The sequence below is a fragment of the Buteo buteo genome, chromosome 1 (genome assembly GCF_964188355.1).
Source record: "Buteo buteo chromosome 1, bButBut1.hap1.1, whole genome shotgun sequence".
In the NCBI taxonomy this organism is placed as follows: domain Eukaryota; kingdom Metazoa; phylum Chordata; class Aves; order Accipitriformes; family Accipitridae; genus Buteo; species Buteo buteo.
The window spans coordinates 78,890,391-78,905,264 of record NC_134171.1 but is presented as its reverse complement, the minus strand read 5'-3'; the positions used below and the strand labels follow the sequence as shown (position 1 = coordinate 78,905,264).

Here is a 14,874-nt window from a genome sequence, read left to right as displayed (position 1 = left end):
TACACCCATGTGGCATGGATATAACTGCGAAGAAGTGAACAGCCTTCAAGATTGCTGCCTTTATCCACTTTTCACTGTGATGTGGTGAGAAAGTACAACAGTCACTCAGTATCTCAGGTTGCCAGCTCAGATTACTTAAAACATCTTTGCACACTAGATAGTCACATCTTGTTTTGTTTTGTTTTGTTTTTCTAAAGCCAACTGAAGATTTGCTTTACTGTGGAACTGGCAGGATGGTGGGACTGTACCGTGGAGCTGAGAGATGATAAAGAACTTAAAGTTGCACAGGGGAGATAACAGCAAAGGTTAGTTTAAAATTGCCATGCAATTGGCATATTTTGGAATATAACTTGTAAGTGTATTTTTTTCTCTTGAACTATTTTGTATTTTATTAAAAGCCCAGTACATTTTCATTTAAAAACATTTTTCATTGGAAGTCAACTACAATATTACGTCCCAAGTAGCTATCACCCTTATCAATGCTTTGATATTTAGGTGCTTGCCAAATACAAATTGCGGTTCCACTTTCCTTTTTGTACAGTGTCTTACTAGCACGAACACTCAAACTGAAAACCGGGCTTCACTGACGTCACAGAAAGAAGGGTCTCAGCTGAATGCACATATTGCAGCGTCTGAATGGCAGCCATCAGAGGGGAATTTGCAAATGCCAGGTAAGAACCCAGCCTCCCTGGCGGCATGAAGGGGAAGAGGGATGCAGAGGATGAGGTTCACAGCCTTCTGCCTCCCCCCTGCCCCTGGAACTGCCCAGGTCAGTCTGTAGGGAACGTAAAGCAGGGTTGGGACTGAAGCCTTCCCCTCCGCACCAGGTGCTAGTCAGTACGCACTCACACAGGTGACCACTTGGATTCGGGTGCCTTGAGGAATGTGTCATTTCATTCAAGGCAACCCAAATCACTGCTTTGCCTCCTTTTTGGTGCTTCAGTGGAAAGGAGTTGAATCTAAGTCTCCTGGAAGTGCCCCAGCTCTTATTTTTGAGAACAGAGCGAATGGGAGGAGGAGGAGCAGGGTGCAAGTGATGCAACTCCTCCAGTGAAGGCCCTCCATTTAGGATAAACTACTCGGGTAGGCACTAGAACAGAGTCCAGGAAAAATGTCTGCTGGGTACCTTCCCAGTTCATTGATCTGAGTCGTGTTTTCCAGCTCAGTGAAAGAATGAAATTCTGGAATGGGCAGTTCAGCACCTGTTTGTTCCTCACACAAACCGAACTCTTGAGTTCTGCTGCTGGCTTCCATCAGGCTCCTTTTCCTCCACCGCATATAGAAATGTAAAAGATAAAACTCTAGAAGGGACAGGAAGGATTCACAAGGGCACCGAAAATAATTCATGCAGAACCACAGCACTGCTGTGGGCTGCTGTTGATACTGTCGTGTTAGTAGTCATACTCGGTGCATGGGGCCAAAGAGAGGACAAGATATCCCTCACTATCACACAAACTAAAGCAGCATGACACGCTTGTTCTATTACGTTAACACTTGCAAGTTTTGTACTAATCGAGACACTGCTCGACATTCCAGACTTAAGAAATTAATGGGCAAGCCAGAAATAACATTTCATCATTGTAGTATATATAGTAGGTATGATTGTGTGTCTTTTTCCTACCTTCAGAAGTCAGGTAATGGGATTAGAACAGGAAGAGAGAAGTGACATGCATCATAGGTAAACAACAGTCATCAATCTCTTCCTGTGGCAGCATTAAAAAAAGTACAGTCACTCTAATAGGCTCTGGGATTCCCCATAATCAGCTAGAACTTCAAATTTCCCTTTCTGAATATAAGTGGCTAGTACTAGAAACTTTTAATCAGCAAAGTGGAAGACAGAGAGGAATTATGTGATAGACTACTGCACCCAAGAATTTCTCTCTTAGAAAGAAAAGATAAATGAAAGTGAAAATATACTTGGTGAACCACTTAACACTTCAAAATTATTTTTGAAAATTTAGTTTTCATAGTAAGCACACCAAGTTATAAAGCACGCAAAGTCCTTAACTTGCAAAACAGTTTTATTTCACACTTATACAAAGTTAATAGGCATTTTAAAACACTTACAGTACTATAGGTTACATCTACTGCCACTGAATATGTTAATAGGGGACTTCACAGGTCTCTTGAGTTTTCCAGCGTGCCGCGCAATCCCTGTTCTCCCACAGGTTTAAGCCTGCTTCTGTACAGGTTAGAGAGGGGCTATTTAGAGTTGCTCAGAGTACAAAACTCAGAGGACCGGGGCAGAATGTGCCAGGTCCGCAGCTGCACGCCGAGAAGATAACATAAATGAACACTTCTTTCTGCTCCTGAAACTAACTCTCCCCCTGCTGGGCCCTTGCAGCTCATGAGAGCTGAGGCAGCTGTGATGAGGAGCTAATCCAGGAGTTTGCTTTTCCGTCTTCTACAAACCTTGTTAGTGCTGTCGAGCAGCAGAAGCTGCCTGAAGAAAAGAAGGATCTTAACAGATATTGGTGAAATACTGTTCCTTCCCTCTCCTTCCCATTGAACCCTTCTGACATTTTGCTACCTACTTGCCACTTCACTGTGAGCAGTAACAAACTCTCCTTTAGGTGCCTTATTAGAGAGATACTATTTAGGATTATACCATTTCCCTGCAGTTTTGAAGCTGATTGTCTAATCAGGACCCAAGGATAAACCCTCCTGCAGCACCATGTAATTGGATGTCATGTTGTGTGTCACTGCTCTGTCACCATAACACAGGAGGAAATGTGGCTCTCCAGTAAATCCTAGACTGACGGTATATGCAAGAAACATTCAAGAAAATGAAGGTACTCCTAAAAAAAAACCCCAAACCTGTGATGTCTGAAATTAATTTGGATTGCATGGATCTAAATATATTCAGTGTTCCATGAATGTCCGAAGTGAGCTATTTTTTCACTTCAGATGCGAGTCCTTCCTGCAGCTTGACTGTAAAGAGCCAAAGACAACATGTACCCTAGTGCGCCACAGAACTGAACTTTTTAGATACCTAAAATCCTGGCGTAACAGCAGCTGTGTTATGTCTTGGGAATGAGAACAATGGCACGGGATGTTGACTGGTCATACAATAAACTTCGATAATCCAAGTAGGTTACATTCAAGTAAACTAGGTTTCAGATGGTCAGATAAACAGAGGAACATCTACTGATGGCACACAGTTCCAAATGAAGAACCAAATCTGGTTATCTACACTTGCTTCCCATTAGGTCCCAAAACAACTTGCCATGGGAAAAGTGTTTCATACAGAAATGAAGACAGATATGCAATTGGTTTTAGAGTCTTTCATGGAAATAAACAAAAGGAGATAAATACCAAAGGATAACCTAAAAGCCTTAAAAGAAATAAAAATACTGTGCTTGTACCTTTGTTCTGTAGCCTTAGGAAAGTCAGAAGAGGCCTTTACCAGCAGCAGTGGGAATCTTCACATCTCAAGTGAAATGCCTTTTAGTTAAATAGCTGAAACACAGCATTCATTATCCAAAATGGCAATCGGTGAAATTGTTGAGGGGGAGGGGAAGGGACCCTGTCTTGCAGGTTCAATTCATCTTTTTCACTTCTGCAATATCTCATTTTAACTGTTCTGGGTACTGAAGCCTCCCTTTCCCAATTAACTTTGTTGAAAAAGAAGAATGAACCAAAAATCTGTCCTTTCAGATCTTTATATGGCAAAAAGTACACAGGAGACACAAGCCCAGTTTTTAAGTCTTTTCCAGGTTATCTTTTGGAGCAGCTGTATAGCAAGGCAACAAGTATTAATATAAGCTAGTTTTCTTCATGATTCTCAAAAATTCTTGCTCGCTCACTTCTCCATCTCCATCTCGATCAGCTTCATCAATCATTTCCTACAAAACACATTGTACATTTGATCAGGCACTGGACTCTAAACACAAGACCGTCTATTCATTAAAACAACAACAAATCAGAAGCACTTCATGTGAAAACATAACTATGTATTTGATTGCTCGTTGTATTTCTGACCTCTCGGCCCTTTTTGTATAGGCATAAATTTCCACCCAATCCTTAGGGGCTATGGGATTGGTCTGTGCCTGTTAGAAAAGCTCTAGCAAATTGGAATTTACCTGAAGCTCTTCATCTGTTAAATTTTCTCCCAGCTCCTTGGCAACCCTTTTCAAGTTTTTGAATGAAATTTTTCCTGTCCCATCATCATCAAATAATCTGAAAGCTTTCAAGATTTCTTCTTTTGAATCCTTTTCACTCTAAAACAAGAGTAAAACATACATTAATTAGAAAACACCTGCCACCAATACTCCTTTTCAATATTTTTTTATGCTGTCACAAGAATGTCTATTAAAAATTCCTACCATTTTTTGTGTCATCATAGCCAAAAAGTCTTCAAAGTCAATGGTGCCGCTTCCTTCTTTGTCAATATCTGCTATCATTTTCTTAATTTCTTCCTTCTTTGGCTCAAAGCCTAAAGCACGCATTGCAACCTGTGCCAAAAAACAATTCTGTTAGGAGGCTGCCAGAATTATGGTGTCATCAGCTGCACTAAAGCTTGTTTAATTTCCTTGTCCAAAACTGTAATAATAACTTACTGCAATGAAAACATCTTGATATATCTTACCAGCTTGTTTCATCTTTCCAAACAGTAATAGCGTAGGTTTGATATCCTTAAGACTCAGACCTATTTTCTCTTTAGATCCATGTGGAACGTGGATATATTTCTGAAGCTAAGACAAACTTTTTGTGTCCAAATTAGGACAAGGTTCCAATCCATATAGTTCCTAAAGGGACTGGATTATCAAAATGGGACTTCAAGGGAGGTTGGAGACCAGGGATGTGATGTCGTTCCATTTGAAATTGAGGGCAGAATGCCTGTTAATTTTGACGGGTGCAGAATTACATCAGTTAACTTACATAATCCAGTACACAAAGATAGAAGAAATCCATATGCACAGCTTGTGGCACTTCTGGCTAGGTGGTAGGGAGGGCGGAGTGGGAGGGGGTCGGAACTGACAATGCTCCCTAAGTGTCTCAGCCTCAGCAAAGCAAAGACTGACTGCTGTGCTAGTTGAGGAAAAGAAAAGCAAACTTTCTGAGCCTTACAGAGCATACGCAAAGTATTACTGTAAAATCAGTTGTGTAAATTATTGTACAAATGCTTAACATTAACATTGTTTAAAACCAGGCTCTGGCATTTCACCAGCCTAGAACAATTAGTTTGCTACTTGGGTGTTTATTGGTAATTTCACAGTCCTGGTGTACCAGATGATTACAGCGTATTTAATTCAGAGACTGAAGTTTCAAGAAAACATAACTAGAGGAAGATTTGAACTGTGAACATTCATTCTTCCTATGTGCTCTAGTGGAAATCAATAGTTAATATTAGGCAGAAATTTTCTCGCTGAACATTCTTCTACTGGAAGGTGCCAACTCACCAGAAATTCAACTTTTAACTGAAGTGTGTTTTCTGACCAGTTTCTTGTGATGGGACAACTGAAAATGTTACGTTTTGTCTTTCAGAGGGGAACACTTTGTGTTGTAAAATAACCATTATTTTGAATTAATTTTGAAAAACACAGCATTAAATGGTTGATGCTAAAATGTTTCAGTCCATTCTGAGAACTGTATTTTAACATGTATCATCTCTGTTCAGAGAACACGCTTTCCTTAACCAAGGGTAAGTACTTCCAAATAAATCCTGAGATAAGCCGCAGGCTTAGATAACTCATGCTTCTAGGTTACGTATGCAGAAATTGAGGCAGTGTGTATGTGAGAAATCAAGGTCAAGGAGATAATTAAGACAAAAGGTTCACGCTTAAAAAAAGATCAGACACGTAAAAATATAGGGAGAGAATGAAAATAATCTCCCTTGTACTACTGTGTGTATGCATGCGCACACACACACTGCCTGAATTGCTACTAAAATGCAACTCGGATTTATGTTTTGTTCTTCCTTAAATTAAGAAACAGGAAGTTTTTGGATTATGTATATGAAAATATGGTTGTATCTTTCCTGAATGTGTGCAAAATCTGAGTGTTTAGTTCTGAGATGAAGAAAAAATTTGATATGCTGACATTTATCCCAGAACAACAAAAGTTCACTTCCCAGAAACAAGATCTTAACCAGTCATGAAAATTGTGTACTGTGTGTACCTAAACAGAGGAACTGTTTAGTTCCTCTAATGCTCAGATATTCAAAGCTATCTGACCTACTGTCCATGCGTTAGAGAAGCCTGTCTGCTCTGAAGTATTACATACTGAGCTTTCTCACGTTAACTATGTAGTACACCCCAAAGTCAGTCATGACAGCAAGCCATTACTCTTGTTTGTACTCCAAAACTATTTTAAAATAGTTAGGGCTGGACAAACAGGAATTGCAGCTACAATCTTGAGACCATTTTTCCATCCAAGAAACAAAAGTTTGAAAACCTTCAGTTCTTTTATGTCGATGCTTCCAGATCCATCAGTATCAAACAAATCAAAAGCTTCTCTGATCTCCTGCTTTTGGTCTTCTGTAAGTTCAGGTTTCAAGCCACTTTTCTTCCGCTGGGCTGTACCTAAGCCAGGTTTTCTATAGTTGGATGCCTTCAGAAAGTGAAGGAGAGAAAAGATAAGAAATAGCTCACTCCAGGGAAAATTCAAAACACAACTAAATTTTAAATAACAACAGTAAAGCTGTAGCAGAAGTGAGAGACATTCTTTGCTGTAAGTGGTAGACATTGGGTCTCTGTGCTCATTTTCTTACGTTATTCTAGAAAGAAAACAAGCTGAAGACTTTGTTACTGGGGAATATGCATTTGGGCTTCATGGTTTCTCTTTTAAACAGAAAGATCATCAATTAAAGGAGTAATGCCAGGAAAACAGGCGGGCAGCCTGAAAATGAACACTCCACTGAGGTGACCAAGACCCTCTGCATGTCCTGCTGGTTGCTTTGATGTGTCAGGAGTGGTTTCACCTGGAAAACAGGAGTAAATCATCCTCACAGCTAAAAAAGTTGGTTGTATAGGGTCTTGACTGTACGTGGGACTCAAATTCAGCCACTCCTCAAAGTCAGCACTGAAATGGGGTGTCTGAGAGCATCAGCTCTGTTGGAACAAAGTTTAAAGGGAGCTGCATAGCTCTAGCCTGCCTGTCCACCACCGAGCTGTGGTTCTAGGTAACAACATGCTGTGGCAGCAGTGAGATCAACACAAAATCTGTCCCATAAAGAGAACTAATCTGCTTGTGCTGAGCTGGTGCATTATTATCCAGGACACTTCTAAGACACTCTCCCCCTCCCACTCAGCAGCAAAAATATTTTCCTTGAGTATAGGTTTTCTTCTAAACCAGCAGCAGACAGATTTTAGTCCTTCAGTCTGCACAGATTAATGGGAGGAAGGGCAATCCCTCCCACCCCCAACTTTAACTGGCTGGACTTTATAATTATAAAGTAAATGAATACCAAGAAAGGAATTTGTTTTCTAGCTACTGCTGAGCAGTCTCTTTAAGTCTGCTGAATTGTTACCATTTTTGGATCTGTCTTTTACATGCCCAGTGTCTAACACAGAAGATTCCATTTTGTTGTATTCGGAAATGAAATTTCACTTTTTAACATGATTTGTCCCTCCCGGGTTGGATTGCAAACCAGTCTGTCTGGCGCACCTCTGACTTCTCCCTGCTATTAACACAGGCATCAGATTTTTACTACTTCTGTTCTGCTCTGGGAGAAACCCATGTGAGACCTCTTCCTGACCATAAAGAAAAATACACCAACACGCTACCTGAACCTCTTTTCTTGCATCCTGCGTATGCACCTACAAATCTGGTGAAAACGTTCAAGATCCTGAAAAGTAGCATACGCGTTGCTTCCTGTTCCATTTACTTAAAAACTTGAGCTGCTCAAAATCCATTTTTATCTTTCAGCTTCTCGCCTGGCCAATGCCATTTCAATGTGCTACAGGGGACCCAGTGAAGCGGAGGAGGTCAGTAAGCTACGCTAAGATTAACCAGGCATATTTCCTCCGGCTTACCCCACACCCTGAAACGAGGTGACGTATTTTACGATTCTCGGTGTTTTACCGGGGGTGTTTTTCCATAGTGCCGAGGTTTTTTTTGGGGGGGTGGCGGGGTCTCCTTTCCCTTTTTGGCCGGCGTGCCGACTTCCGCGTTGTGTGAGGAAACCGAGCACCACAGACCGTCTCGGCAGCCGCCCGCGCGGTCCCCGCAGCCCTTACAGCCCAACGGCTGCCGGCCCGCCCGAGGCCGGGGATCGAGCAGAGGGCTCCGGGACCCCGGGATAGGCGGCGAGGGGAAGGGGAAGCCCGCGGCGAAGGGAAGGACGCTCACCATCGGGACTGCCGCTCCAGCCTCGGCCCGCTCGGCCCCGCCGCTCCTAACGGCTCGGCCCGAGCGCACTCACCGCCGCACAGCAACGAACGCGCTTGCCGTCCAATGAGTGAGCCGGGCGTCCCGGAGAACCCGCCCCCCCTTCCCTAGCCCGGGCCAATGGCAGCCGGCGGGCTCGTGATGTCAGAGGGAGGGGGAGAAGCTCCGCCCGCTGGGTCTACAAACAAGCGGCGGCGGTGTCCTGGCAACGGGGCGCGCGCGGCGGCCGTTGGCGGCGCGCGGCGGGGCTGCCCGTTTGCCTCGCCTCAGCCCACCTCACCTCGGCCCGGCCCGGCCCGGCCCGGCCGCGGGGCCAAACGCAGCCGAATCGGTGAGAAACCAGCCCCCTGCCTGCTGTGGGGACGGCTGGGGGCCTGGGCCGGCCCTTCAGCCGTGTTGGAAGCGGCCGGGCCGCCGCCAGGCCCGAGTAGGGCAGTTGAGGGGCGGCTGCCGAGCGGCCTCGGCTCCTGCCGGGGTGCCCGCCGCGAGGGGCGCGGGGCTGGTTCAGCGTGGGCGTTTGGGTTCGGCTCCACCGATCTAGGAAGCTCTTTCTCTTCTGAAGTTAGTGATAATAGTGCTGGCTCTGAGGTAGACCAGGTAAGTCGTGACAGTTAACCTGAACACTCGGTGGTTTAGTTGCAAGCAGAGAGTTTTCTACCCATTTCCCATTGATTGTGTACCAGGGTTGGCTCAAGACAATGTGTGCCCATGCATACACGCGAGTGAGGCTTTATTGACAGCATTTCACAGAACTACATTAATTTGGAAAACTAATCTAAAATTTTGTTGTTGAGGAGCTGTAAGACAAAGCGAGTAATAAGTGTTTAGCATACCTCTTCTATCCCACAGTTTTTCACTTCAGACTCCTAAAACCTGTGCATATAAACATAAACTGAACCTAAGGTCAAGTCTTATTTCACTTGCAGAGAGGGGTGATGAGGCAGGCAGCAGTAGGTCAGCATGCAAGTTGGCTCAGCACAAGCAGTAGTTGGTGTCTCACACGTGGCTGTCCTTCACTGCCAGTTTGTTCGTTCATTCTCTGGGATGCCTCCTTCACTTTGCTGGCCTCACTTGTGTTTGACTCCAAAATGTAATGCCACTTGACCCTTTACCTTTTCCACCTCAGACTGGATGGAAAAAGAGGTAAGAAGTCAGGGGATGGGGGGATGAAAAGTTGAATTTTGGGTCTGCTGTATATTGGTTCCTACAGCATAGGATAGCGTGGTGTTGTTGCCAAAATAACATGTATAAAACAAAAGGGGGGGGAGTATCACAAAATCCTAAAACACACATGGCAGAGGTTGTGCAAGCAATGAACTAAAAACATTCTTTCCTGTAAGTGCATGCTCTGCCTTCATCTGGTTTTGCAGCCAAGCTCTGGATCCATTTGGTTCAGGTTTATGGATCTGCAGAAGTACAGGCTGGTGTCCAAAATGAAGCTACAGTTTTGAATTATGAGTTTAAGCTGAAAGTAAGGAGCACATTTTTCAACTTAAATTTCAGAGAAAATTTTAGCTACGCAAGTTGTAGTTGGTTGTGCTGAGGTTTGGTGGAAGTGCACTGACTTGATAGAAGGTGCTGGACTAACTCTAATGTGTCTCATAACCAGTCTTGGTTTCACATTCGTTGAAATAAAAATGCCATTCTAATAGGACAGTGGCTCATATTGCTGAGCTGAATCCTCATTTGGGACTGACTGGGGAGTAAGAAGTTCACTGAAAAATTGGAACTCCTTTCCCACCAGTCCTTCCATAGTTGTCTCTCATCCAAACTGCTGCATGGCCAGAGCTATGTGTCAAAGACCTCGGTAGTGAGAGACCATTACTTGGCCTTTCAGCTAATTTAGCTCTTTCCTAAATTGTATGAAGAGAATCACAAATTGGTTATTTGTTCTTTCTGTCAAAACAAGAGCAGGTTGAGAAGTGACCGTTACTAGTTGAAAACTGCTTGAATTCAGAAACAGTGATCTCGGAGGAAAAAAAAAGAAAACAAAAAAACCGCCCCACCAAAACCCAACTGAAAAAACACCAAAAGCAATTGTCTTAGTAAATTCTTAAGAGTAATCAGATGGAATGATGAGTTTTGGGGAGAGTGGGGGAAACATGTTTCATATTAGATTCCTTGATCCAATGATTATTATTTAATCATTTCAATTTTTTTGTTTGTTCATTTCAAAACAAGCCACCTGCGATATTAAGCTAAGGATTCCAGTTAAGAAAAAAGATATTATTATTACTGGAAGTACTGATATGGATACATAGCTTGACTAGACCATTATCGCAAGACATTGCCAAGAAAAATTTCCAGAAAAACCCTTAAGCAGGTTGGATGGAGGTTTTTGGATGGACATTGCCAGTGCAGTTTTACAGTCAAAAGCTCCTGCTTATCTAAAAGTCCTTTTCTTAAATTATTGATTATGGATAACTACAGACTGAAACAATTTCTTGGTTAATGATTCTTTTGGTACTTCAAGATGTATCTAGTAACTGAAGGGAAAGTCTGTTGTCCGTTTGGGCTAGACTAGAACTTCAGGTCTGTCAGCATGTAAAAGTTACTTCTGACTGCCTACCCTGCTTTTTAAATTCACACTTTGTCTTCATTTGAGTTAATACTCAGATGGACTTTCACTTGAGTGGGACAGAAAAAGAGTTTTTTGGATTTGGAATAGCTATGCAAAGGGACCTTTAGGGAGATGAAATAAATTATTTGAATCTAAGCATAAAAGGTTTATGGCTAAGGGTTCTTAATTCTTGGTGTATATACTTTTTCATTCAAAAAAGAAAAAAAAATGAAGCTTTAGTTTAATCCATGTGGTCTGCCACAGGACTGTGGTGTGGAAGGGATTTCAAGGAAAAGAAGATTTATTTTTGGCATGTTAAAACTGAGTAGTAGATCAAAACTTGGCAGTCTTGGCAGTTTGCTTTGTGAGGTATGAAGAAGTGGCATTCCTTTTTGTGCACATTCAATGAAGTATTGATGTGTGCTAAATGGAATAAATTGAATTGCAATAAAATAAGTTTGATTATGTTTTTCTAGATATGAATGTTAAAAGTCAGTGACATAACTATTGGTACCGAGATGGATCTGTACAGAGCGCTTCTGTTTTGCACATAATTGTCCATTCTGCACTAATGAACTTTTCCCCTAATAAGGCAAATAACTGAAATTCCAGATAGCAGTTCAGGAGGGAAATGGTAGTTCTATACAATCTGTAAATTCTATACAATACACTGAAATTAAGAGCACTTTACTATCTGCCAGCAAGAAAAAATTCCGTGGTGTTTTAGCAATGCAGCATTTCAGCAACTATGTGCATCGATGTCTCATAATAAGTGCACGGGATGAAGAACTGTTTATACAGAGCGCCTCACAGGAGAGCTGTGTTCAGTGTTAGATTGTTAATTTAATTGTTGGTGATACATGCTCTGGAGTGCTGTGAGAATGGGGCAATAAGTCTGTGTTCTGTTCACAGATGCTGCCTGCTGCCCATGGCTTTCCGGGATGTGAATGCAAGAAGACATATTGGACTTCAGCAACTCTCATCCTTAGCGTTAGCTGGAAGAACATTATTGGGGCCAGTGAAATCATGTAAATTCATTGTGGATGAAAGCACCAACCAAAGCACATTGATTGGTTCTGCTGTTAGACTGATTGAAAGTTTGGATTTAACTAGCGCTGCTGGACAGCTTCTTAATGAAACCATTCAGGCACAAAACAAAGAGTTTAAGACTGGGATGAGTACCCTGTTGTTTCTCATTGGTGCATGGAGCAATGCCGTACTGGACTGCCTCCAGCAGAATGTTCCTGTTTCAGCAATAGTATCTGTGATGTCTGAGGGCTTGAACTCTTGCTGTGAGAGAGTCCAGTGTCTTCAAATACCAATACACGATGTAAATAAAGAGCTATGTTCTAGCAGTGTTAGGCCAAACGCTTTTAAAAGCAAAACTTGCCAAATTGGACACGACAGTCTTCTAAATCCTCAGATTTTCCTATATTTTGAGAAAGATATTTCTGCACCAGAAGAAGTAATTCCAATAAGTTCTTCTTCCTATCAAGAAGATGATTGTAATTCTAACAAGTGCCTGGTTTCACCTTTAGCTGGCTTTGGTTCAATAGCTTCTCTTGTCAAACCAGCGGGTGACGAAAGTACATCTGTGATTTCTGGAAGTGGTGTTACCACATCCAACTGTAACAAGTTAACCCATAGCAGATACTTCAGCACTCTAGGAAAAAGCCATTTTTCAAGTCAGCAAGGTAATTTTCAGGGATACCTTTCAGGACAATCAGCAGATCCATGTGAATGTTATGGTTTAGGACACCTGGCAATGGCTCTGAGCCATGGAAATCAGGCTACTGTGAAACTGTTACAAAGCATTGTTGCATACCAACAAAAGAGAGAGGAATGCAGTGGCTCTTCCCAGTTTAATATTGCAGAAATTGTGACATGTTGTTTACTGGGCCTGCCTGAAAGCTATTCTTGTGTCTCCTCAGGCTTTGTCACGTTAGTATCATCAGAACAAGCCACAGTTATCAAACACTTTAAGGACAAACCCCTTCGGATTCTGCTAATGGATGGTGACCTAACTGAACAATATCGTCACTTAGGTTTTAATAGACCGTGTAACGTAAGGACCATACTGGAGCATCCTAGCCTGTGGGAAGGCAGAGCAGGGGACTTGTGGCTAAGCAGTATGTTAGATATTCTGATAAACTTTGAAGTAAACTTGGTTTTGGTCAAAGGAAATGTGTGCAAAAACTTAATGGAAAGATGCATAGCAAACAGTATATTGGTAATTGGTTTTGTGACTCGGGATGTGTTGCGTGCCTTTGGGGAGGTCACCAGCGCCCAGCCAGTGACATACCTCACCCAGCTGAATGCATCTTGTGTGGGGAGTGGAGCCCAGGTGGAGCTGTGGAAGGCCTGCGATGGGCGTGCAATGGATCTGGGTGAGCTTGTGCCGGTCAGGATAAAAGTACAAGGAATTCCCCTGCTTACAGCCGTGCTTACTACTGCTGTAGCTTCGAAGATGCAGCTCATTGAAGACCAGTTCTGGACTTCAGTGTATCGACTCCATCATGCTTTAAATGACAAGAATGTTTTTCTTGGTGGTGGTGCAGTGGAGCTCTTGTGCCTTAGTCACATTCGGATGCTTGCAGAACAGCCTTTACAGCCAGCAAATAAAAATGCTGTGAAAGAGTTTCACGGTCCTTGGCTGGCAGCATCTGCGACAGAGTATAAATCAGTTGTGCTCCAAGCATTAGCAAGCGGCTGGAAGCAGTATCTTTCAGTGGTTATGTGTAACACTGCAAAAGCTGCATCGGAGTTGGAAGCATGTACCACAGTTGATCATCACCTCAAAAAAGCAGCTGACTGTGGCTCTCCCTCAGCATATATATTGAAAGAGTTTAGAAGAGGTAATCTGCTCAGGGGTGGTTCTGGTCCCTTCGCTGACCACGGAGAGGGTTTAAAGGTTTATGATAATGTTACAGCCAAGACGGAGGCGTGGCGGAGAGCTCTAGACTTGGTGCTACTAGTGCTTCAGACAGATGCTGAAATTATCACAGGTCCCAAAAGGAATCAGCTATTGAACTCACATATGTCAAGTGAGTTTATGTTTTTATAGGACTTGCAGGCTTTATTTATAAGTCCGTGAGTCAGTGGAAGAAGTCCAGGTGCAACCTACATTTCTTCATAGTTTATAAAGCAAACATTTAGATTTGGTTATGATTTTAGAGTGTAACAGTGGAAATCAGAATGTGAGACAGTCACAAGGTAAATATAATTTCCCATTTCTAGAAATGGGAGTTAAATAACAAAAAAAAATCACTTGTGGGCTTATCTCCAACCCCAGCCATGCATTTCTAACTAATGATATTGTCTGTATGGATAGATTAATCCAGTCAAACTGACTAATCTTATTTAGGAGAGCAGATGTGCAGTTCTTTTTTTCATTATAATGAGGAGCACTGGGCAGGTGGGTACATGTCAAATCTAGTTGGAGAAAAGTTTGATTCCTTGGATATGCTTGCGTTCTGAACATGTGCTGCCTGTATAAGGTATTCGGACTTGTGTTCTGTAAATTATTCTTGTTTAATGTCTTTTAAGGTCTTCTAAAGAAGGGTAGGGATTTCGTACATAACATTGGCATACTCGTGTTAAATGAAAGAATATATATAATGTAATCAATTTTTAGTTAATATCTTGCTCTGAATTTCTGTAAGTTGCAAATGTAAGATTTAAAGTTGCAGTAATGACCGTTACATTTTATGCTGTGAGAATGTATTAGTACATGCTACTTTTGCATATTTATGTGGGCTATATATCTCCTATTTTCAAATATATACTCTTTGGAATTTCTGTCGTTTTGACATAAATTCAGGCTGAATCCTCCTTTTTGGTATTACAGACTGGACGTATCTCTGCACAAAGTTTTCTTTTACATTGCGAGTTGGATTTTTAGGTTATTTCCTTTGGGCTCTTTCAGTTACCCTTACAGAGAGGAAAATGTTGTTGTATGTTTTAGCTGTTGGCTAAAAACTGAA

The 14,874-nt window shown here is 42.2% G+C and overlaps 2 protein-coding genes across 2 annotated transcripts; one reads left to right on the top strand and one right to left on the bottom strand.

Moving 5' to 3' along the window:
- Positions 1–2,008: 2,008 nt before the first annotated feature.
- LOC142035096 (uncharacterized) lies at positions 2,009–8,410 on the bottom strand. Its single transcript, XM_075036941.1, has 5 exons — positions 8,293–8,410; positions 6,397–6,552; positions 4,326–4,454; positions 4,083–4,220; positions 2,009–3,845 (listed from the first exon to the last, which is right to left on the bottom strand). Exons 1-5 carry the CDS (start codon positions 8,293–8,295, stop codon positions 3,756–3,758), a joined length of 516 nt encoding a protein of 171 aa, XP_074893042.1. The 5' UTR covers positions 8,296–8,410; the 3' UTR covers positions 2,009–3,755.
- Positions 8,411–8,623: 213 nt separating this feature from the next.
- Positions 8,624–14,655, top strand: BBS12 (Bardet-Biedl syndrome 12). The gene is made up of 2 exons (XM_075036930.1): positions 8,624–8,928; positions 11,804–14,655. Exon 2 carries the CDS (start codon positions 11,820–11,822, stop codon positions 13,953–13,955), a length of 2,136 nt encoding a protein of 711 aa, XP_074893031.1. The 5' UTR covers positions 8,624–8,928; positions 11,804–11,819; the 3' UTR covers positions 13,956–14,655.
- The last annotated feature ends 219 nt before the right edge of the window (positions 14,656–14,874 follow it).

Bases quoted from the DNA above. Each gene is read 5' to 3' on its own strand.
- LOC142035096 (XM_075036941.1), bottom strand. The intron at 4,455-6,396 runs GTTTTCAAACTT...TTTTTGGCACAG, and splicing joins TCGACATAAAAGAACTGAAG to GTTGCAATGCGTGCTTTAGG. The intron at 3,846-4,082 runs GTAAATTCCAAT...TGTGTTTTGTAG, and splicing joins TAACAGATGAAGAGCTTCAG to GAAATGATTGATGAAGCTGA.
- BBS12 (XM_075036930.1), top strand. From the start codon at position 11,820: ATGGCTTTCCGGGATGTGAATGCAAGAAGACATATTGGACTTCAGCAA.